Source organism: Polypterus senegalus, chromosome 8 (genome assembly GCF_016835505.1).
Source record: "Polypterus senegalus isolate Bchr_013 chromosome 8, ASM1683550v1, whole genome shotgun sequence".
NCBI lineage: Eukaryota > Metazoa > Chordata > Cladistia > Polypteriformes > Polypteridae > Polypterus > Polypterus senegalus.
The window spans coordinates 153,576,364-153,602,159 of record NC_053161.1 but is presented as its reverse complement, the minus strand read 5'-3'; the positions used below and the strand labels follow the sequence as shown (position 1 = coordinate 153,602,159).

The 25,796-nt window shown below is 45.9% G+C and overlaps 1 protein-coding gene across 1 annotated transcript in view; it reads left to right on the top strand.

The window, feature by feature from the left end:
* LOC120534630 (zinc finger protein 845-like) overlaps positions 1 to 25,796 on the top strand; it is a 55,904-nt gene that overhangs the window by 28,078 nt on the left and 2,030 nt on the right. The window contains exon 4 of the mRNA XM_039762222.1: positions 2,774 to 3,202. Coding sequence (XP_039618156.1) covers positions 2,774 to 3,202 — 429 coding nt within the window. The remainder of the gene's footprint in view (positions 1 to 2,773; positions 3,203 to 25,796) is intronic.

Sequence of the window (25,796 nt, the reverse complement as noted above, 5' to 3'; positions counted from 1 at the left end):
CAGGAAAGTAAAAGTCTGACAAATATGGGCCTGCTGTGGTCCACAAAGCATTAGACATCAATTGGCCGTATATATAGTTTAACGGTTCATTAATGGACAGACGTTGTTGGGCTTCATTTATATTAATCAGTGTCTAACTACTTTAGGTCTTTATTGCACTTACGCAATTATTAAAATTTGTATTGTCTCAGTGCTATTTGCCTACACTCAGTGAAGAACGCTATAGAAAACTTTAATTGAAGTAGGATGGTGATCTCTGGAAAAACAAAATGACCTTTATCTTTAAGAGTGTGGCTGCAGCCAAGGTGGCCGTCTATGAGCTTGACACAGATGGGCTAGGGGTCTGCACACCCTCTTCTTGTCTCCTTGTGCTTTCTTATATTATCCCAACGATGTATCTGCATTATTTTTAAGCAACTCTATATGGAGTGAATGGAATGGATATGGTTACTTCTTTTCTTGGGTCCTGTTGTGCATGTAAATTCCCCAAGTGTGTCCCTAAATTCCACTAGGTGGATCTGAAGTGGTTAAATATGTTATGAGAAATGCAGTGGCAGTCAGACAGGCATCGACTGCAGTCTTCAAAGTGTTGTCCATGGACCACCAGTAGTCTATGAGCATGTGCCAGGTGGTCCATAGGCTGACCTAGTCATCTTTTTTAAAAGAACTTCCTTGCTAATAAGGCCACATAAAAAGGCTTTATGACAGAACCATGTCTGATTTCTCTGCCGGCAAATTTATCTACACTACATTTTCAAGGCTTATTTTGAATCCTCTGCGGTGGGCTGGTGCCCTGCCCAGGGTTTGTTTCCTGCCTTGCGCCCTCTGTTGGCTGGGATTGGCTCCAGCAGACCTCTGTGACCCTGTAGTTAGGATATACTGTAGCGGGTTGGATAATGGATGGATATTTTGAATCTTTGCACTTTGAAACATAAAGCCACTGAGGTTTGAATGTTAATTTTATAATGCAAACTTTCTTTCTAGGTGGAGCATCAGGATAATAGGGAAGGATATGCCACCCAGTCCTCAGAGAAGGCACCAGATGAGAGGTAGAAACTTGTGGGTAAAACTGATGAAGAGGAGCCAGCAGGGTAACACACAGAGTAACCGTAGCAAGAATTAGCTGGCAATACAGCAGCAGTGCAAGTTTGTCAGGGTTCCATTTGTGGTGGGTTCTCCCTGGCATCTCAATTAAAGCGGAGCAGAAAGGTACATCAAGGAAAATGTGTCTTTGTCCCTAACATTATGGAGGGCACTGTAAGTATTACAATATCAGGTGGTGTAATGGTTAGAGCGGCTGCCTCATAGAGCCAGTAGTCTGGGCTCTAACAACATGCGAGATCACAATCTGTGTTGTGTTGGCATGTTCTTCCTGTGTCTGTATGCGCTTGTCTCGGGTACTCCGGTATTCCCTCCTCATCCCTCTGATTAACCTTCAGCATGTTAAGTGGTGATTTGAAAAATTTCCGTCTTTAGACCCAGGAACTCACTGTTTTCTTTACAGCCGACGGACTGTCGCAGCAGGAGACATGTCGGAAGTGCTGCCCCAACAGTTACTTGCTCCCCACGAGCTGCTTTATAGCCGTCATCTTCAGGAACATCCGCTCCCCTCTAGAAGTCAACGGCCCTTGTGTCCCTCTCAGGTCGCTAAAATATAACACTTTGAGAACGACTGCTCTAGAACAGGTTGACGCGCCGTGAAAGAAATAAATGAGTCTGGAGGCAACGATCTGTTAGAGTCTGCGTCCGGGATGGAAACGCGCTTACGGTAAAATGACGGATGAAAACCTCGTTAAGAAAGTAAACAGAATAAAGAAGTGGAGGCCTGTCTTATTTTAGAGACGCTCCCTGTGGCCATGACGTTCATTTAGAAATTGGAAACAAAAACAATAAATAAGAAGGTCCAGAAAAGGGCTGAATTTCCAATCCTCCCATATCTTAATGCTCGTTACGCCTTGTAGTTTTTCTATGCAGTTTGATAGAAAGGCGGGTGTAGTTTTAACTGCAGCCCGGTAGATGGCAGCAATGCGACGAGTCGTGCGACGCACCCGGAAGACGTCAGTGTGGCTTTTTGTCCGTCGGTTGCTTATCAGACCCACGGAATGCGCAGACTTTCTTCAAGCAATAGGAGTCGCAGGTATGAGAAAGAGTGGGCGGACCAGTAAGCCGACACTAATACGCGCACAGAAAAGTGGGAGAGAAAGAGACAGGGCGGCCATAAAGGCGAGCATCCCCCGCACGGCATGTTGGTGTCCCTGCTGAAACCCGTCTGCTTTATATTCTTTTGTGTTGTAAGTTTTATGTTTATTTTAAGTGACTTAATTTAAAAAAAAAAATGTTAAGTCATGAATTGACATTTTTTGACTGCTTTTTTTCTGAGCAAGTGACAAGTGGTGCTTAATACGGACAAGCCAAATACAAAAGCAGGGAGGCAGGGGTTGTCGGTGCCCTTCCATTTTTAGAATGCTCTTAATCGGTTAACATGACAGCGTGGGCCCGATCGCTATCTAGTGCAAGGTGTGAGTGAACACTGGCTGATCATCAGAGGGCACAGTAATGCACTCATCCAGGAATACAGACACCACTCAATGCAATTAATAATAATTAATAATAAATTGGGTTTATGTGTGATGGTTTATCAGCACAATATTATTTTTTTATGTCCACAGGAAAAAGAAAAAGATAATTTCAGGATTAAAATCAACAGAAAATGACTTAATTACCAAATGACAAGACTGTAAAAATATATACATGTGCAATCAATGATAAAAAGAAGGTGTATTATGGAACATGGCCACAACAAATGACACCGACATGAAGAAAAGAGTGACTCACATCAAGGAAGAGGTCTGTGAGTGGCCACCTGCCCACGGCAAACCAGAGGGTCACTGCATGAAAGTGACAGATAATGAAGATAAAATGTCTGCAGTTAAAGAGGAAGAGTCAGAGGAGGCGCTAATTGACATTAAAACTGAGGCCTTTAAGTTTGTCCCAGTCGACCTTGGAGTTCTAAACCCTGAAACATTTAATGATTTAAACCTTGATGCATCTTTGAAAAGGGACTTCAGTTTACTGGCGTGTCCAGTTTTACAGGGAGAGAAGCATTTAGGGGAGCAGCGCTTACCTCAGCCGTCTGTCAGATTCATCCCCAAGTTTGAGAACCTCAGCACTGAAGAGAAGAAGACGGAGTCGAAAGAGCAAAGTAAGTGTCACCATGAGGCTGAAAATTCATAGTGGTGCTCACGTCTGCTTAGGCTGTTTACGTTTTTTAAAAGGTCCTTGGAAAAAGGACTTGGGTAAGCTGGAAAGGTGAGACGACAATTTATAATAATCATATTCCTTTAAACCTGTGTGTTAGGTGTTACTTTGAGTGGGCTATTCCAACATCATGTTTTACATTTTAGAAAATATTATATTTGTATATGGGCGGCACGGTGGCGCAGTGGTAGCGCTGCTGCCTCACAGTTAGGAGACCCGGGTTCGCTTCCCGGGTCCTCCCTCGTGGAGTTTGCATGTTCTCCCCGTGTCTGCGTGGGTTTCCTCCGGGCGCTCCGGTTTCCTCCCACAATCCAAAGACATGCAGGTTAGGTGGATTGGCGATTCTAAATTGGCCCTAGTGTGTGCTTGGTGTGTGAGTGTGTTTGTATGTGTCCTACGGTGGGTTGGCACCCTGCCCTGGATTGGTTCCTGCCTTGTGCCCTGTGTTGGCTGGGATTGGCTCCAGCAGACCCCCGTGACCCTGTATTCGGATTCAGCGGGTTAGAAAATGGATGGATGGATGGATATTTGTATATTCCTCAGGTTTGTTCTAAGACATATACAATGCCCTCCATAATGTTTGGGACAAGCACACATTTTTTGCTCGATGTACCCTTATGCTCCACAGTTTAAAGTTACAAATCATACATTTCAGATGTAATTAAAGTGCTCATTGTAAACTTTCATTTAAGGGGATTGGCATACATTTCGGACACTGCCATTTCAAGACCCCATAATATTTGGGACACAGCTGTGTCAGGTCTATTAAAGCCGTTATCATATTTAGGACTTTGTCACATTTCCCTTGCATGCCATGACTGCTTGAGGTCTGTGATTCATAGATATCAGCAGGTGCTGAGGATCTTCTCTGGTGATCCTCTGCCAAGCCTCTCATGCAGCCATCTTCAGCTCCTGCTTGTTTCAGAGGTTTGGCCCCTTACAGTTTCTCTTCAGTATATGGAAAGCCTGCTCAATTGGATTTAAATCAGGTGACTGGCTTGGTCATTCAAGTATTTTCCATTTTTTAGCTCTGACAAACTCCCGTGTTCCCTTAGCAGTATGTATGGGTCATTATCTTGTTGTCGGATGAAGTGCCGTCCAGTGGGATTGGAGGCCTTTACTGGACCTTGAGCAGATCAGATGTTTCCACTCACCTCAGAGTTCATTGTGGCACTGGCGGCAGTGAAGAGAAGTGTGCCAGGACCTGTGGCAGCCACACATCCCCAAGTCATAACAAGCCCCCAAACCCCCCATAATTAACAGATGAGATGGTGTCCTTTTGATCTTGGGCAGTTCCTTTTAATCTCCACGCTTTTCTCTTGCCATCACTCTGCTGCAGGTCCATCTTTGTCTCGTCTGTACACAATTCTGTTTTCCCAGAATTCTGCAGGCTCTTTCCAGTCCTTTTTCACAAACTGTAATCTGGCCATCCTGTTTTGTGGCTAACTGGTGGTTTGTATCTTGCAGTGTGTCCTGTCTGTTTCTGTTCATGAAGTCTTCTGCTGATAGTTCTTCTCTGACACACACACACATCGGCCCCCTGAAGACTGTTTCTGATCTGTCACACAGGCTTTTGGGAGTCTCTTTTACCATGGTGAGGAATCTTCTGTCTTCAGCAGTGGAGGTGTTCCTTGGCCTACCAGTCCCTTTGTGATTTCTGAGCACACCAGTGTGTTCTTTGTTCTTAATGATATTCCAGACTGTTTCTTTAGGTAATCCTAAGGTTTTACCGATGACTCTAATGGTTTTATTCCTGTGCTTCAGCCTCATAATGGCTTCTTAGACTTTCACTGGCACAGCTCTTGTCCTCATGTTGGCAACTCCAGACTCCAAAGGGTAGAAGCAGGCCAAGGTATCCTATGAAACAATGAAACCCACCTGAGGAATCTCAAACACCTGTGACACCAATTGTCCTTAATATTATGGTCTCCTGAAATTGGGGGAGAGTGAAGAAAAAGTGCTGTCATTTCTACATGGTGTGACCAATATTAATGCAAATCCCCTGAAATGAAAGTCTACAATGTGCACTTTAATCAGGTCTGAATATTTGATTTGTTATTTTAAACGGTGGAGCAGAGGGGTACATCAAGAAAAGATGTGTCTTTGTCCTACACGTTATGGAGGGCACTATATGTAACCCAATATTAGCAGGTGTAGTGATTAGAGTGGCCGCCCCCATATCCTGGGTTCAATGAACATGCAAGGTCATGATCTGTGCTGAGTTAGCACGTTTCCCCGGTGTCTGTATGTGTTTGTCTCAGGGTACTCCGGTTTTCCTTCCACATTTCTGATGACCTCCAAGTTAAGTGGCTTCTCTCTAAACAGGCCACCACGTGTGTGCTGGGGTGTATGTGTATGGGCTGGCATCACACCCAGGTTTGTTTCCTCCTTGTGCCCTTTACTTTAGGCACAGGCTCTCTTGTGACCACTGATTGTATTGGGGCATCTGGAGGAGGTCCTTTTACCTAAAGTGTCTTAGTAGAAAGGCTAGTTTTTAATCCGTAGCATTTTGGGCCTTCAGAAAGTGTTCAGGCTCCTTCACTATTTGAAACATTTTGTTTTGTCCCAGTCTTCTCAAATCCTTTATATATACTGTATATTTTTTCCTTCATCAAGCAACACTCAATACCCCATAATAACAGAGCAAAAACAGGATTTTAGATATGTTTGCATATTTAAAAAAATAAATAAATAACTGAAATATCATATTGACAGAAATATTCAGACTCTTTGCTCTGAAACTTGAAATTTACATTCTATTCTGTTGATTATTTTTGAGATGTTTGGAGTTCACATGTGATGATAATTTCACTTGATTAAACATCATTAAGAAAGGTACATGCCTGTCTATAAGAGGCCCCCAGCCATGAGGCGGAAGGAATTGCCTACAGAGCTTGTGTTGAGGGACAGATCTAGGGGAGGCTATGGAATCATTTCTGAAGCATTGATGGCCTGCCTGCATGATTCTTAACTTGAAGATGTTTGCCACATCCACGGCCCTTCCTAGAGCTGACTGCTCTACCAAACTGAACCATTGGAGGAGAGTGGCACCTTGGAAAGGGAGGTGACCAAGAACCAAATGATCGCTCTGGCTGTGGAGATGGGTGAAACTTTGCTTACAAACTACCACTACAACACTTGATTAATGCGAGCTTTAGAGCAGAATGGCCAGACAACACATGAAACCCCACTTAGAACTTCCTCTTAAAGGACTTGTGACTATGAGAAACAAGAATTTTAACTGAGATAGAATTGAGACCAAACAGTTCAAAGTGTCAGATTTGGATGAAACCAAGCACTGCTCATCACTTCTGCAATACCATTCTGACAGTCATACTGGGACTGGTAGACGAGTTAGGGTCAAGGGATAGCTGAACGAAGCAAAAAACACCGATATCCTTAATGAAAACCTGGTGGACCTCAGCCTGGGCTGAAGTTGCACTCTTCTAACAGGACGATGGCCTTAACTCTTTCAGGGCTGATGTCGCCTTTTGTCAAAATTCAGGAGTAGAGGACGGTAATCAGCTGTAAACTGCAACAAAACTCACCATTACGTTTTAGTTTGACTCTCTTTGCTAGAAGTTACAGAGCTTTGTTGATTTTAGTAGTGAAAAGCAAACAACCTCTAAAATGGCACCGACATCTGGCGAGAGACCAAAGCCAACGTGCAAAGCAAAATACTCCATGGATGTTTTACCTAATTTCGTAGGACTCTGACTCGTTGGACTTCGAGTTTCATGCAAGTGATCTGGAGATGGATATCGAAAACGAACTTGAGGTACTAGCATCATCTGATCTATCCCTAGCTGATTGTGGTGGTGAACACTTTCGTGTAGGTGATGCGCCTTCAGCAGCCTTTGCCTGCATGGGAGGACCACCACTTATGAAGACAAGAGGTCCAAACCATACTGCGTCACACTGCGACCGCCATCGCCACCCACCTGCTGTGTGAAGACAGCCAGGCAGCTGGCCCACCATGCATTCCTGCTGACCATCGAGGTGCCCCCACGCAACCACTGCCGCCAAAGATGACGAACATCAACAACAGCAGCAGCGGCACACAGCAATAGTCATTTTATTTTGACTTACGTGTGAAACCATTGCTTTGTGTGCTTTTCAGAAAACTGAGTGTTTTGGAAAAAATATTCAGCCCTCAAAGAGTTAAGCACAAAGCAAAGACAGCGGAGGTGTGGATTAGGGACAGCTCTGCGAATGCCATGTCCAGACCTGAACTCAAACTCTGGAGAGACCTGGAAATGGCTGTCTACTGAAGGTCTCTATCAAACCTGCCAGAGCTTGGGAGAGAAGAATGGCAGAAAATCTCAAATCCAGGCATACCAAGCTTGTTGCATTTTACCCAAGAGGACTCCAGCCTGGAATCGCTTCCAACAGTGATTCAACAATGTCTCGAGTAAAGGGTCTGAGTATTTGTGTTTGTGTTTTTTTTAATTTTTAAGCTCATTAAGCCCACTGCGCCAATCCTTGTGTGATTTTGAGTTATGCAAAAATAAATTGTACAGTAATACATTTACAAAAATGTCTAAAATCCTGTTTTTGCTTTATCATTGTGGGGTATTGAATAGGGTTTGATGCAGGAGGAAATAAATGTAAATGATTTTAGCATAACACTGCAATGTACCAAAAGGTGTTGTGGTCTCCCGGTAGTGAGGGTTATCATTAGGATTTTATCGATACCGACATCTACTTATTGATACTCTTGTAGATAATGTGACTCTTGAAGGAGTCTGGCAACTGGGCTCAAGGGCTGTCGTTATCTCCCTACAGTTGAAAAAAAATTAAAACTTTTTTACTACTGAGATAATTCATTTATTTATTCTTGCTTTGCTTATGTAGCACCTCTCAGCTTTTACTGTGGGAGCTGACCTAAGTTCAGTTGTTTTTTTTTTTCAAACAATAAATTTAAATATCTTCTTCTTATACTATATTTAAATGAACAAACCTGTGTTCATAATCTAATGAACTAATTGATAATCTAAAGGTCAATAATCTACTCATACTCTAAGACAAAAAAGATAAACTAGTGTTTTAACCAGATAACTCCATCATTTACATAAGTTTAGATGAATTGCACCCTTCCTTACTAAAACACATTTAATTAAACTTTATTTTATTTATATAGCACATTTTCATACAAACAGTAGCTCAAAGTGCTTTAGCCGCATAAGGCATGGCCCTATTTTTCCCTTTTAAGGCTTATCCATTTATTATCAAAAACCTACAGGAACTCAATTGTTTAGGTTAATTGCATGAACTATTTTTACATACAGGTATATAGATCTCACATTCCATACAAAATCATAAATTCAGTCATTTTTGTTTTATCACTTATTAAATTTAAGTCAAACTTAACAAAACTAAGTTCAGTAAATTTAAGTGTTTACCCAACAGCTGTTTCTATGAAAGCATATAGAAAAATATAAAATTCCCCTTATTAAACCTAAGCCGGCAAAAAATTAATAAATTAATAAAATAAAATAACTGAAAGAAAAAAAAATGGTACCACACATAAACGTTGCAATCCAGGTACTTGATTGCGATTGCCGTGTTACTCAGAGGTTGACTCCTTCGCTCTAACAGAGCATACAAAAGTTGCTCGTTCCCAGCAGAAGCCAAACCGACACTCGTGCCCATCGTGGCAAGCGTCAAGTCGGCTGTGATAGTTGGTCAGCTGCGACGAAAAACTCCAAAGACTGCGCTCCTCTGTTCTCCGGTTTGCCGTTCTCGACACAGTCCGTCCAACAACCAGCATGTCCACGTATTCTCTCCCGACAATTAACTCCATGCTGGAATCAGGTCTTTGTTAAATAAACTTCTAGATCAAGTTTACCATTGAAATCATTTCTCACGGTAACAGCTCAGATATCCTTATCTTGACGACAGCTTTATGCCGATACCTACATCATTACTCCCCGCTTCTGCGCCCTTATCGGTTACGATTCAAACCAATAAACTAAGTTAACATAAATACTAGTGTTTACTTTTCAGCTTAAAACATCTATATATAAAACTCAACGGTCTGTCGGCATGTCCGCTTTTCACAAGAGAACTACTTAACGGATTTAGATCGGGGTTTTTTGTAGAATTTTCTTGAACATTCCGGTTGATTTTGCGACTTCTGTCATTGCGTTAAGATTCATAGTTCGCTATGGGCTGAGGGGAGGGGGGAAGCGTGACGTCAGGAATGAGAGAGCCAGGCAGAGCCCTCCTCACTCACGAGCCAGCCTCCGTTCGAGTCGCTGTGCCTCTCGCCACGCGATTGTGTTCATTGATTTTTAAAGTGTGTCCTTTTTCACTGCTTTGCGTGGGACAGCTAGTCCATCCATTGTCTAACCCGCTGAATCCGAATACAGGGTCACGGGGGTCTGCTGGAGCCAATCCCAGCCAACACAGGGCACAAGGCAGGAACCAATCCTGGGCAGGGTGCCAACCCACCGCAGGACACACACAAACACACCCACACACCAAGCACACACTAGGGCCAATCTAGAACCGCCAATCCACCTAACCTGCATGTCTTTGGACTGTGGGAGGAAACCGGAAACCCACGCAGACACGGGGAGAACATGCAAACTCCACGCAGGGAGGACCCGGGAAGTGAATCCGGGTCTCTTAACTTCGAGGCAGCAGCGCTACCACTGCGCCACCGTGCCGCCTGGGACAGCTAGTACTAGATATAATTACATAACAGTCTAACATGTATGCATAATAAAATACATCTTTTAATCTAATTTTAATTATATCATGAACATTATATTATCACTCCGTAACTCACGTTTTAAAGGGCTACACTTATTATGGTTGTAAATTAACTTATCCCTGGTTGTTGTGATGGCTCCGTTCAACTACCCAGCAGTTAGCGATTTATGCTCGGCTCTGCATATCAAAACCGACTTGGCTCCACTGTGGTGAAGGGCTGTAAATCTTTCACAATAAATAATGCAACAACCCTGTGCCATTCTGTTGTTTTCCATCCATCCATTATCTAACATGCTGTATCCTAACTACAGGGTCATGGGGGTCTGCTGGAGCCAATCCCAGCCAACACAGGGCGCAAGGCAGTAAACAAACCCCAGGCAGGGCACCAGTCCACTGCAGGGCACACACACACACACACACCAAGCACACACCAAGGACAATTTAGAAATTCTGTTGTTTTTCCCTTCATTATTTTTCCTCGATGAGCGACGCTCAATGAATACAAATTAAAACCGATGCTCATTTTGTATGTCCAGAGTAAATAACTACAGACATACTTGTATAACAATAATGGCCGTGACTTGATGATGTTGCATTGTCAGTTTGGCTAATTCCAGCAGCATCAGAGCTTAGAGACTGCAAGAAAGTGGTTACATGTTTCAGCAGCCACTCTCTTGAAACAGCCGAACATGCTGCACTGCTTCACATTTATATAATGCTGTAAGCGTTTCATGAGGTTGACAGAATGGCTCTCTTTACATTTAACTATCTTTTTACATATATTGCATTTAGGTGCATTATCATTACACATATTAAAGTACGCCCACACTTTTGAATGCTTTACCCTGTCCATCATGATAACTAGAAAGCAGAGAATATACACCTGCAGCTACATGAGTTAAACATGATCGCCTGCAGTGTCGTCATCTTTAGTAACAGTTAAAAACAGCGCTAATGGTGGAATAAATTAATGTTACAAAAATACCAATAGCGGAACCGTTTTGTCCATAGCATATAGATATTTTAGTACCAATCAGGCCGGAACCGGTACCAATTTAATACTGGTTTCTCAATACCCGTCTCTATCCCCAGGGGGCGCTGCAACTTGCCAAACTCCCAACATACAGGGCTAGAAAGAAGTTCATCACTGAACAAACAGTTTTTATTTGTGTGAAACTCTTCACAAGCAAGCGTTTTCCACACCACAATCACAACTACTCTTGTAAGCTTTGTCCTCCTCCTCATCCCGACTCGCTCCCCAAGTTGAGGCCGACTGCTCCTTTTATTCAAAAACCCGGAAGCATTTCTGGCATCCCGAGATTGTGGTTTGGCAGTAATTCTGGGTGAGGCTGGACAAAGCAGGACTCGCAAGTCCCCTCAGTGCCTCCTTGTGGCACACATGGAACTCAACAGGGTTGAGCCAATGAACTTCAATTCCCAAAGTGCCCTGTGGGGATCTGCGGTGGTATCATAACCCAGGAGGGCTGACACCTAGCACAATGCCCAGCACACATTGTCTTCCTCTGTCCATCCATGGCATGGGTGTCTCAGCCAGGTAAAGATCTCAGTACAGCTCTGGCCAGGATGCTGGTCCTCACGTGGCATTCTTCGCAATGTAGAAGGTGAAGGGCTCTGAATACTTTCTGAAGGCACTGTGTATTTTGAGTCATTTGGTTCTTCATCCTTACATTTGCATTATTCATTAGTGTAGAGAAAGAAGCCCACTCTAACAATTGCCTGCAGGTTGTCATCCTGTTACAAGAAGAAGGACACTTCCAAATATTGGTATTCTACAAATATACAATAAACGCCTTGGGGCACTAAATTTAGAGAGAATGAGACACCAGTCAGAGGCCAGTGCAGAGTCTCTGGGGCAAAAGATGTGGCACAGAGACCCTATGCGGGATGTAAAGAGTGCTGCTGGCCTAAACAATACTGAAACAAACAAAAATAAATATATTCTTATAACCTTATACCATTCAAAATTGCTGTAAATAACTTTAAAGAAAGTCAGTCATATGTTAAATCATCAAACCATAACAAAATAAGTAATCTATACTAATAATAGACAAAGCCCTCACTGACTCACTCACTGACTCATCACTAATTCTCCAACTTCCCGTGTGGGTGGAAGGCTGAAATTTGGCAGGCTCATTCCTTACAGCTTACTTACAAAAGTTGGGCAGGTTTCATTTCGAAATTCTACGCCTAATGGTCATAACTGGAAGCTATTTTTCTCCATATACTGTAATGGAGTTGAGCTCGATGGCCGTGGGGGGCGGAGTTTCGTGTGACATCATCACGCCTCCCACGTAATCAAGTGAACTGACTGTCAATGCATTGTGTAGAAAACCAGGAAGAGCTCAAAAAAGCGCTGAAGAAAACATGCATTATATAATTGAGAAGGCAGCGAAACAATAAGAAGCGAGCGAGTGACATATACAACCATATTCATGAGTGCTGCTACTTCGGAAACAAAGCACGGTGTAAACCTAAAGTTTAAATTAAGTTCATAGACAGGCTGCCGCTGGCGTTTGTCATGCCCACGGGTAATGCGGGATACAAGTTTAACGAGAGGGCGCAGGATATAAACGAGAGTTTTTATCACTTTGTAACTAAGTTAAAATTGCAGGTGAAGGGCTGTATTTATGCAAATTCCGAGAGACTGTGTTTGTGGGGGATTGACAGTTAAGGCGGGTGGGGGAGTCACGTCATCATCTCCCCTCCCATTCACAACATTTCGCTCTGAGCTGAGCTCCGCAGCTAGCACAGTCTTGCGGAACCAACTTTGTGACGCTGCCACCACATACTCACAGGAAAATCCACAAAGTAATCCACACGCTGTCTCTACAGTTTCTCCACACTGAATCCTCCAGGCACTACTTACAAAAGGTTACATTGACAATCGTGTTACGTTATTTTTAAAATGTTTTCCTTTTCTTAGCACAAGCACAGCTGAGAAGCCTCGATGCATGTGCTCCATAACGCGTTAAAAAATAACGCATTTAATCACACTTTGCATTCCAAGCAAAGTGGAACTTCTGTCAATGCATGATTTCCTGGTACACCGATTACATTGATGCACACATCAGAGCTACAAAAATGTAACAGTCAGAAGAAAGCGCGTTGCTACGACTGATTGGAGGAAAATTTAATTTCAAAAGACTACCCGACAGAAGCCTTGATAAAAGCGTGGTTTTGTTCAAACTGTGGAAAAAAGGAGTTTGCATAACACCGAGGCACTTCAACCTTACGGTACCATCTAAATGCAAAACATGTTACAGCGAATACAGAAACCGTGTATGCTGTTAGCACTAGCAGTACGAGTTTGAGTACCAACAAAAGGTGTCGGCAGCCCAAAACTGATGAAATGACTGGCTTCAGGACCAAAATTAGTAAGTCAACATCGGTCAAACTTACAAATTCTCTCGCAAAATGGATTGCTTTGGACTGTAGACCACTAACAGTGGTGAAAGATGGGAGGTTAGAAAATGTGCTACAGTTACCTTCAGGTGATCCAACTTTTCAACTGCCGTGCCAAGAGACTATTTCAAGTAAAATTCAACAGCTTTATGATACTGAAAAGCAAGCAAAATTAGATGCATTACAGAGAGCGGACTTTGTGGCTCTTACTGGGGATCATAGGACTTCCATGACCGTTAGTAATTCTAATTACATCTAATCACAAAATGTTCAATGATCACACTGTTTTAGCCTAATGTACAAAATAATTTTGGCTAAGGTTACTCAGAGTTTAAAGGTGAAGCTGGTCAAATTACCTTTTATGTTTCTGCCTTATTTTTTTAAGATGAAAAACTACACTTTATGTTAAAATTTTTCTTATTATTTAAAGACAATACCATTCTGAACATGTACTTAAAGTACTTAGAATACCACTTTATTTTTAAGTCTGCCCAATTTTAGCCACGGATGATGATTCTTATTTGAATTGAAATGCAGTTTAAATTCATTTTTTTTCAGAAATTAAAAGAGCTTGAGTTTACAATATTCATGTCCAAGTCTATTATTTGATTCTGTCGCCCAGTAAAACCCTTTTAAATTAAAAAAAAACATTTGCGCCTTGGGGCAAATTTACGTGTGCGATTACATGCGATGAATCAAGATTAATTAATTACAAAGCCTCTAATTAATTAGATACATTTTTTTAATCGAGTCCCACCCCTAATATATATATATGTGGATATGTATATATATGTGTATGTGTGTATATGTATATATATGTTTGTGTGTGTGTATATATATATGTATATATATATATATATATATATATATATATATATAACAGCAACACTCATGACAATGTCAATCATGTTACGTTATTATTAAAATTTTTCCTTTTCTTTTTCATTACTTCTTTAACACACTACTTCTCCGCTGCGAGGCGCGGGTATTTTGCTAGTCTATACTAATAAAAGGCAAAGCTCTCACTCACTCACTCATCACTAATTCTCCAACTTCCCGTGTAGGTAGAAGGCTGAAATTTGGCAGGCTCATTCCTTACAGCTTACTTACAAAAGTTGGGCAGGTTTCATTTCGAAATTCTACGCATAACGGTCATAACGGTCGACAACGTCCGCCATGTTGAACTTTCTTATTTTTGGCCCCATCTTCACGAAATTTCGTAGGCGGCTTCTCTGCGCTAACTGAAACCAATGTACGTACTTATTTCGGTGGTATGACGCCACTGTCGGTCGCCATATTGAACTTTTTAACGGTCTTTGTTACTTGCGGGCCCATCTTCAAAAAATTTGGTACGCGGGTTCCCAACGCTAACTGACTCCTACTTACGTACATATATACGTCCATAGCCTGCAGCTCAGTCACCGTGTGAGGCGGCATTGGGTCCCCCATCCCAACGCCTCCCACGTTGTTGGCTGCCTGCCTATATAAGGCCGTCCGTCGCTCCGGTCTCTAAATTCCCTTCCTTGCTACGCCGCGGGATTCACGTCTCCCTGCTGATAACTACAGCCTTTTTATTTAATCCACGGCTTCTCCACTGTTTTATTGTTCATTTATTACGATTATAGTTATTGTGTAGGTATTTTAGACTTACTTTACATTGTTCAGGTACCCATTTCCTTTATCATTCCAACCGTACCCCATTACCATGTCTATCGAGGTGATCACCATCGATCAAAGAACTGTCACTTACCGAGTGGTTTCCATGCCCTGAGATGGCACCTACCTTTTCCATTCTCTTTGTTACATATTGCACGGCCGTATCAGGCTCACTCTTGATATCTGGAGGAACATTGTGTCTTATGTATTGAATGACTGGGACAGGTTCAAGGTGTGGACTGATGATGGTACAGGAGATAATTATACTACACAGGAGCACTAGAAGAGTGAAATGCTTAAGCCCTTCCCCTAAGGATCTGCATGTGAGTTGATGGCTGCCGCTGAATTGTTCAGTTGTCGCTTTCAAGTGTACTGAAATGGCCAAATATTTTACACCTTTCGACAACCGCCAATGCCTCTTAAACATCTTAGATTCACAGGTGACGATTTCAGTAGTGGACACTTTGATGTTTATGAATGTTTAAACTCTCAAAAGCTGGATGTGAAGTTATTGATGAAACTGGTTGTATGCTTACAACGCTTGACAGATGGCCGAATGTCACTTCAACACAAGTCCTACAAATACTGTCATAATTGAAACAAACCATGAAACTCAAACCGATTATGACAGCAGCAATCCAAGCTGTGAGATTTGAAACAAGATTACTGTTCACATGGCCAACTGTAAGTTACATGCTCAAGAGTAAGCTCAGCGCACAGCTTGGTCATATTACAACTGGAGGGCCGGACTCACAATGTGGTATACAAACAGATCCTTAACAAATAATTATTGGTATATTTTCCCTCAGTTTAAAAAGGTTTAATTTTCTTCTTAATAAAAATTTTAAGGCAGTACTTCGCCGCTGCGAAGTGCGAGTATTTTGCTAGTTAGACAAAATAAAAAGAAAACTCATCAAGATCTAATTTAATTAGCAAGAAGTGTTAAACACAATATATCTATATACGAATGTATTATATACAGGTCAAATCCCATTATAGCAAATACCGAAGTAACAAAATTTTTCAGTATAACATATACTGTCTGTTGGCCTGGACAAATGTTCACAAAACATCATGTTAAATGAATTTTGTTTTAAAGAAATACAAATTTCAGTATAACAAATGTTTTTTGGGTCAAAAATTACCACCAAAGATAATAATGCTTTGCAAAAAATACTTAATTCTGCACCTACACTTTCCACGCCGAGTCTCAGGAACTCTGCAACAGGCTGTGTCAAAGAAAAAGAAATTTTCGGTCTTGGGTAGTCTCGACGAAAGTTTAGGGACAACATCATATAAGCATAGCCAAATGCGTACCTAGCATCCTCATGGGTGGTGGTGTAGCATGTGGATACTGTTCTTTTCGAGTTTCATAGCAGTTCTTCAAGTTTTTATTGAGATAAACCAAAAAAAAAAAAGTGAGAAATGGAGTCAGCTTACACTGAAAAAAACATTAGCAATCCTGGAAAAATGACCCTCCTTGAACTGTCACCTTATCGTGGTGGAGGGGTTTGCGTGTCCCAATGATTCTAGGAGCTCTGTTGTCCGGGGCTTTATGCCCCTGGTAGGGTCACCCAAGGCAAACTGGTCCTAGGTGAGGGATGAGACAAAGAGCGGTTCAGTAAACCTCCTATGAAGAACAAAAACTTTGGACACCGTTTTCCCTCTCCCGGACACGGATCACTGGGGCCCCCCTCTGGAGCCAGGCCTGGAGGTGGGGCTTGATGGCGAGTGCCTGGTGGCCGGGCCTGCACCCATGGGGCTTGGCCAGGCACAGCCCGAAGAGGCAACATGGGTCCCCCTTCCCATGGGCTCACCACCTGTAGGAGGGGCCAAGGAGGTTGGGTGCAGTGTGAGTTGGGTGGTGGCCGAAGGCAGGGACCTTGGCATTCTGATCTTTGGCTACAAAAGCTGGCTATTGGGATGTGGAATGTCACCTCTCTGAAGGGGAGGGAGCCTGAGCTGGTGCACAAGGTCAAGAGGTTCCGGCTAGATATAGTCGGGCTCACCTCGACGCACAGCTTGGACTCTGGAACCAATCTCCTTGAGAGGGGCTGGACTCTCTACCACTCTGGAGTTGCCCCCGGTGAGAGGCGCCGAGTGGGTGTGGATATACTTATTGCCCCCCGACTTGGAACCTGTTCATTGGGGTTCACCCCAGTGGATGAGAGGGTAGCCTCCCTCCGCCTTCAGGTGGGGGGACAGGTCCTAACTGTTGTTTGTGCGTATGCGCCGAACAGCAGTTTGGAGTACCCACCCTTTTTGGTATCCCTGGAGGGGGTGCTAGTGGGCATACCTTCTGGGGACTCCATCGTTCTACTGGGAGACTTCAATGCTCACATGGGTAATGACAGTGAGACCTGGAAGGGTGTGATTGGGAGGAATGGTCCCCCTGATCTGAACCCGAGCAGTGTTTTGTTATTGGACTTCTTTGCTCATCACGGATTGTCCATAACAAATACCATGTTCAAGCATAGGGGTGTTCATATGTGCACTTGGCACCAGGACACCCCAGGCCTCAGTTCAATGATCGACTTCGTGGTCGTGTCGTCGGACTTGCGGCCATATGTCTTTGACACTCGGGTGAAGAGAGGGGCGGAGCTGTCAACTGATCACCACCTAGTGGTGAGTTGGCTTCGATGGTGGGGGAGGATGCCAGTCAGGCCTGGTAGGCCCAAACATGTTGTGAGGATCTGCTGGGAACGTCTGGCAGAGTCCCCTGTCAGAAGTAGCTTCAACTCCCACCTCCGGCAGAACTTCAACCACGTCCCGTGGGAGGTGGGGCACATTGAGTCCGAATGGGCAATGTTCTGCGCCTCTACTGTTGAGGTGGCTGACTGGAGCTGTGGCCGTAAGGTGGTCGGTGCCTGTTGTGGCGGCAATCCCCGAACCTGTTGGTGGACACCGGCAGTGAGGGATTCCGTCAAGCTGAAGAAGGAATCCTACAGGACCCTTTTGTTCTGTGGGACTCTGGAGGCAGCTAATAGATACCGGCAGGCCAAGCAGAATGTGGCTTTGGTGGTTGCTGAGGCAAAAACTCGGGCGTGGGAGCAGTGGCGTAGCCCTTGGCGGAGAGGGCGGTCCGCCCCAGGCAGCACATTTTTGAGGGGGGCATTATTGGCCACAAGGCTTAGTACAATTTGTGTGTAAACAGCAGGGTTCAGAAAAATATCACTCATGTATGAAAAAAGTCAAATTCTCTGATTTTTTAACCACAAATGCTTGAAAAATAATGTTCAGACTGTCCTTCTGCATCAGACACAGCAGTTGAAATGTATGAGGTGACTTTCGGACGGCTTCGAGGAGATTTTGGTCCACTGTCCGGCGTCTCAGGAGGGGGAAGCAGTCCAGTGTCAACACTGTATATGGTGGGGATGGTGCGCTGCTGACCTCGACTCAGGATGTTGTGGGTCGGTGGGGGAGTACTTCCTCAATACCACTAACATGCCTTCCAATGAGGAAGCAGAACCTGAGGACTCGGAGGTGGACTCCCCCATCTCTGGGACTGAGGTCACTGAGGTGGTCAAAAAATTCCTTGGTGGCAGGGCCCCAGGGGTGAATGAGATATGCCCGGAGTTCCTCAAGGCTCTAAATTTTGTAGGACTGTCTTGGTTGACACGCCTCTGCAACATCGCATGGACATCGGGGACAGTGCCTCTGGATTGGCAGACTGGGGTGGAGGTACCCCTGTTTAAGAAGGGGGACCGGAGGGTGTGTTCCAACTATAGAGGGATCACACTCCTCAGCCTCCCTGGAGAGGAAGGTCCATCAGATAGTCGAACCTCAGATTCAGGAGGAACAGTGTGGTTTCGTCCTGGCCGCGGAACAGTGGACCAGCTCTACAGCCTTGGCAGGGTCCTGAAGGGTGCATGGGAGTTTGCCCAACCACTCTACATGTGTTTTGTGGATTTGGAAAAGGCGTTTGACAGTGTCCCTTGGGGAATCCTGTGGGGGGTGCTTCGAGAGTATGGGGTACCGGAACCCCTGATAAGGGCTGTTCGGTCCCTGTACATCCAGAGTCAGAGCTTGGTCCGCATTGCCGGCAGTAAGTCAAACCCGTTTCCGGTGAGAGCTGGACTCCGCCAGGGCTGCCCTTTGTCACCGATTCTGTTCATAACTTTTTTGGACAGAATTTCTAGGCACAGCCAGGGCGTTGAGATGGTCCAGTTTGGTGGGCTCAGGATTAGGTCACTGATTTTTGCAGATGACATTGTCCTGTTTGCTTCATCAGGCCATGCTCTTTAGAGCTCTCTGGATTGGTTTGCAGCTGAGTGTGAAGCAGCTGGGATGGGAATCAGCACCTCCAAATCCGAGTCCATGGTCCTCACCCGGAAAAGGGTGGAGTGCCCTCTCAGGGTTGGGAGCGAGATCCTGCCCCAAGTGGAGGAGTTCAAGTATTTCAGGGTCTTGTTCACGAGTGAGGGAAGAATGGAGCGGGAGATCGACAGGTGGATTGGTGCGGCATCTGCAGTGATACCGGCTCTGCATCGGTCTGTTGTGGTGAAAAAGGCTCTCAATTTACCAGTCGATCTACGTTCCTACCCTCATCTATTGTCATGAGCTGTGGGTAGTGACTGAAAGAACGAGATCGCAAATACAAGCGGCTGAAATGAGTTTCCACCGCAGGATATCTGGGCTTTCTCTTAATGATAGGGTGAGAAGCTCAGTCATCCGGGAGGGGCTCAGAGTAGAGCCACTGCTCCTCCACATCAAAAGGTGTCAGATGAGGTGGCTCAGGCATCTGATTAGGATGCCACCTGGACGCCTCCCTGGTGAGTTGTTCCAGGCATGTCTAACTGGGAGGAGGCCCCGGGGAAGGACACACTGGAGGGACTATCTCGGGATTCCCCCGGAAGAGCTAGAAGAAGTGGCCGGGGAGAGGGAAATCTGGGCATCTCTGCTCAAGCTGCTATCCCCACGACCCGATCTCGGATAAGCGGAAGAGGATGGATGGATGGATGGATGGAAAAAATGACATAGCGAAAGCATTCAGAATCATGCCTTCAACACTGTCAATGATTTAGAAGGATAAAAAAAAAAAATAGAAGACAAAGTTAAAGACTGGCATTGGGACCTGAACGAAAAAAAATTAGAAGTGCGTTTTTATTCTTGTTAGAAAAAGTTACATACAGCTTCTCATTGTCATTCTGTATTTTCATACCTCTATTTCTACTTACAAAAAACAATGTACATCTAAAGTGTTGTTTTCATTCCGTGTTCATACCTGTATTTCTGTTAAACAAAGTTACACCTAACATCACGTTTTCAATCTGTATTTTCATTCCTGCATTTGTTTATAAAAAAGGTTACATCTAACATCTCATTTTCATTCTGTATTCGTAAAAACAAAAGTTACATCTACCGTCTTGTTTTCATTCTATATTTTGATACCTCTATTTCTGTTTTTAAAAAATGTACATCTAAAGCCTCATTTTCATTCCATGTTCATACCTGTATTTCTATTAAACAAAGTTACATCTAACATCTTATTTTCATTCTGTATTCATAAGAAAAAGTTACATTTAATGTCTTGGTTTCATTCTGTGTTCATACCTGTATTTCTATTTTAAAAAAATTACATCCAATGTCTCATTTTCATTCTGTATTTTCATACCTGTATTCTATAAAAAAACAAAAAAAACAAGTTGCATCACATTTTCAAATAAAATAGTTTTTGCAGTTTAAGAAGCACTGTGTTTTTTATACAGGTATTGCCAAGCTTGGGTCACAGGCTTGCATAAGAGACAGGAAGGGGAGTCCAGGTTACCAAGGAAAATTCTGGTACTTTATTGCTGTACAGAGAATACAAGTACAGTCTCAAGACTTCATTCAGAATAAGAGCTTTTAGGAGCCGTGGCACAGGGGTGATCATCCTGCTTTAGCTTTCATCTTCAGATTAGTAGAACACCAGCAACTTGGAATCACCACTGTGGCAGGTCTGGAGAAGACAGATCAGGGGAGTGTGAGGAAGAGCAGATCAAAACCCGGTGTTAAATGTTCTAAACATCATGTGACAAGCACGTTACACAGTAAGCCTGATCCTACAGAGGACAACAAATTACTTTGCCTTTGGTTTACTGTTTACTAGACATAGCAGAGCAGCTACGGAGCTGTCCTTATGCTGCTGCCATGCCAGCCGACCTTGGTCACAGTGGTATATGTATTTTCCCCATATTCATTATAACGTAATTTCCATTATAACAAAATATTTTTTATAGTCCCATGAGTTTCATTATAAAAGGATTCCACCTGTATTTTTTTTTCTTTTGTAACGAGTTGATGATTTAACATAAGGCTTGAATCAGCTTTCTTTAGACTTATTTATGTAAAATTTGAAATATATGAGATTAAAAGATTTTCTGAGTAATTCTCTCTGATAATGTATGTATGTATGTATGTATGTATGTATGTATTGTGAACGGCACCCGGGCACAGACAGGCGGACATGTTGTTTTTAAACCACCACACGTTTATTACAGTTAATATTTACAATAATTATGGTCACAAAGACCCCCAAATGATGGTCACAAAGACCCAGTTCAGTGCACAAACCCCAAAATCACACAAAGTCCTGGCCACAATGCCTTTCTTCGGCCGCCTCCACTCTCCACTGCTTCGTCCTCCTTCCACCCGACTCCAGCCCTGAATGAAGGGAGGCGGCCCCTTTTATAGCTGACCCGGATGAGCACCTGGTGTTCCCGGCATACTCTGGCCACGCCCAGCGTGGCGGAAGTGCCGGCTGTCCTCCCGGCTGCTCTCCGGGCGCCGTCATAAATCTTCCCCCCAGCACTTCCTGGTGTGGCAGGAGTGCTGGGGAAACAAGTCCCCAAGACATTGGGGTGCCTCCTGGCGGTGACCACGGGCCCCTACAGGGAAGGGCTTCCATGCCCTTGACCCGTGGCCCCCAAAGCAACCCGGAAGGCAAACCCCACGTGGTCCAGGCAGGGCTCTGACCCTCTTCCGGTCCCTCCTGGCGTCCCGGCCGGGTCATGGCCCCTGGCATCCCTGACAGTGCCCCACAGCCAGCGAAGACCACTCGTGGGAAAGAGCGACCCGTCCCGCGAGGGCAGCAGAGCCCCGAAACGGGACCCACTCGAGGATAGCCGGGGTCCGGCCCCGCACTCCTAGCAGGGACAGGGGCGGAGACACAATCTGAGCACCAACCCATGGTGCATCCCTGCGCCGCACAGGTTGTGCTCCCCTTTACCGGCACCCCGGGGCCTCCTCGGTAGGCACCCTCCGAGACCTCCGCGCCCCTTTGTTCCGAGCCACTCGTTCCCCCGTAGGCTCCTCCAGCTGTGAGCGCAGCTGCGCACCGGCAGAGAGATTATTCCGCAGGCGGCCCGACATCAGAGGGCTGCTCCGCCACGGGGGCTCCTTCAGCTCGCCGGGTCCGCCCCTACAAAGAGAACACAGGGGCAGAACCGCTGCCAAAGCACCCAGCTCGTGCCACGCACGGGCAGCGTTCCCCTCCAACCGGCACCCCGGCACTTGCCTGATCGGCACCCTCTCCGCGCTTCCGTGTCCTCTCGATAGTGGAACTGTCGGCACCGCCTGCTCTCTCACCGCCGCCTCAGGGATTCCCTCTGCTCCCTCAGAGGGGCCAGCCGTCGCTGCACCCAGCAACGCTGCCTCACTGTATTGGAGGAGGCGGCACCCAGCCGCTTAATCCTCCCTTCGCTGGACGCCTTGACGATATGCGACTCGTGATAAGCAACACGAGCCCCTTTCCGCCTGCGTCCGCAACATATCGGAGGAATCGCACCCAGCCTCTTATTCCTCCGTTCACTCTGGGACGCCATGACGGTTTGAGACTCCTTATGGAAAAGAAGGCGCCTCTTTCCCGTCTGCGTCCCTATAGTGCGGCGCAAGACGCAGCCGACTCGGGCGGAGGGCGCTAGGACCCGGGCACTTAGCAGCCCGTGTCCAGTCAGCGCCTCTCGACTCCCCTCGCGCAAGATACAGCCAGCGGCGCCAAGACCTCCTGTCGGAGGGCTGCTTACTCGAACTGATCGCTATCATCACAGCCTTTTCAACAGACCCTCCCGCATGCTGTACAGAGTCGGCTGTACTCACCGCTCCGCCGTACCTCTCCGGCTGGAGATTCCAGCGTCGCGCCCGTCCGTTGTCGATCGAACGTTTGCAGCGCCGCGAGCGCCTTCCTCTCCAGTTCCAGCACCTCAGCCCGGAGGGCACGTAGCATCTGTAAGACACGCTGCTCCACGGGCTGAAGGGACGCCTCCAGCTCCGCCAGAGCAGCCGGCAAAGACAGGAAGTTAACCGACGCTGAGCCTACCTGTCTGTCAGCCTCCACGCCGCCACTTCCTGTGGGCCTTTCCTCCGCCCAATCGGGTCTCCCCTGCCCGTGATGGACATTCCTTGGTCCCGCCTCTCTGCAGTCATCGGCGGGCACACAAGACACACCGCCCAATCGCGTGCCTGTCAGGGGAGGGACTTCTGGTCCGCTGCCATCTTGGCTCCCTTCTGCGGCGGCGACGCTTTGCCGGCAGCCTTGTCGCTGCCAGCACCTTCGAGCTGCAGCGTCTCTTCCTCCGCAGCCCTCGCGGCTGCTGCCGCCTTACCGAGCCCGCAAACCAGCATGCGCCGCCACTGACGCGGATCCGGAAGGTCCCTGCCTGGAAAACAAAACACACGCCCGGCCCCAAGGGCCGGCTGCCGATAGGCAGGGAACTCACCTCCCAGGTCCCGTCTAACCGCCCTCTGGCCAGCGTGCTCCCGGCGCCATCCAGCAACGGCGCTTCCAGCATCGGCGCGATCGCGGGAGCCCGCTGCACTCCTCCAATGCACGCCCCCCCGCTTCAGGGAATAACGGCCCTCCTGCGGACCCCTGGCGGTCCGTGGGGTTCCTTTACCCCGCGGGGCTGTGTGCACGCAGCACCAGCGTGTACGTGGTGGGGTCCCCTGCTGCACCGGGCCGTCCACAACAATATTTTTTTGAACAGGTCTCCGCCTTTGAAACAGGCGGAGCATCCTGCCGACTACGCCAGATGTGAACGCACCCGGCACAGACAGGTGGACATGTTGTTTTTAAACCACCACACGTTTATTACAGTTAATATTTACAATAATTATGGTCACAAAGACCCCCAAATGATGGTCACAAAGACCCAGTTCAGTGCACAAACCCCAAAATCACACAAAGTCCTGGCCACAATGCCTTTCTTCGGACCGCCTCCACTCTCCACTGCTTCGTCCTCCTTCCACCCGACTCCAGCCCTGAATGAAGGGAGGCGGCCCCTTTTATAGCTGACCCGGATGAGCACCTGGTGTTCCCGGCATACCTTCTGCCACGCCCAGCGTGGCGGAAGTGCCGGCTGTCCTCCCGGCTGCTCTCCGGCGCCGTCATAAATCTTCCCCCCAGCACTTCCTGGTGTGGCAGGAGTGCTGGGGAAACAAGTCCCCAAGGCATTGGGGCGCCTCCTGGCGGTGACCACGGGCCCCTACAGGGAAGGGCTTCCATGCCCTTGACCCGTGGCCCCCAAAGCAACCCGGAAGGCAAACCCCACGTGGTCCAGGCAGGGCTCTGACCCTCTTCCGGTCCCTCCTGGCGTCCCGGCCGGGTCATGGCCCCTGGCATCCCTGACAGTATGTATGTATGTATTGTGGTCTATGGCCGGCTTGTCCTCACGGCCAATACCCCCAGGCCACCAGATGGAGCTCTCCCTGCAGCATGGAGGTGCCCCAGATACCAGCTGGGAATCATGGACTATGGAGTTTTCCCCTATAAACCTGCTGGATACCCCAGGGGCCAACAGAGGACACTGCAGGGAAGCCCAGAGAGTCATATGTGCCCTATAACCCAGAAGTGCATCGTAGGCAAAGCGACAGCAGAAGTGACGTACTTCCGGGATGAAGAAAAGGACTTTTTATCTGACCCGGAAGTGATAAGGAATCTTGGACTGAAGGATTGGAAACACTTCCGGGTCAGGGACTATAAAGGACAATGGGAAATCCCCAGACGTTGAGCTGAGCTGGGTGGAAGGGTGGCAACACATCTGGGAGTGGTGGAGTCATTATTAGTGTGTATTTGTGTGACTTTAATGAGTATTGTGGAGAGGAGGGTGCTTGTGCACTGTATTTGTCCAAATAAAGAAGATTATTGGACTTTTACCTGGTATCTGATGTCTTGGACAAGGGTTCAAGGGAGCGATAGCGGCCCCTATCTGTCATTGTATGTATATATTTTTCTTTTGTCGTTTATATAAGTAGTGCTGTTTTATTTATAGATGGTTTCTTCACTCCTACCTTGAAGAAACCTGAGGCAAGCTAGAAATATAGCAGAATTCCAATCGAGTCTCATATTAATGAGTAGAAACAGTTTTGTTAAATGCCTGTCATTACTGGGTTGTAGGATAAAAAGGACTAGTAAACCATTCAATATCTTAAACAACCAAACCCCCAACCTCAACCCCAAAGCTGCCTTTGTACTTTAGAAACTGTATGAACCTGTTTACCTAAATTTTTTCCTATGTAACTCCTAGTTGGTGGAATGAGTTGCCCACCTCCATGTCAGGTGTTGTCTCCCTCAATGTATTTAAAAAGTGTTTGAAGACTCTCTTGTTCTGTGAATATCTGTTTAATAGATAACCGTTTCGATTCAAGGTACCATATGGAGTAGGTAAGAGTCACCAGTCTTTTGTTGTTTGGTTTTCTTTAAAGCTCTTCACTTGTGATGGTCAGTTTTGTAACCTTGTCCCTAAACAGACTCCTAGACTTATGTA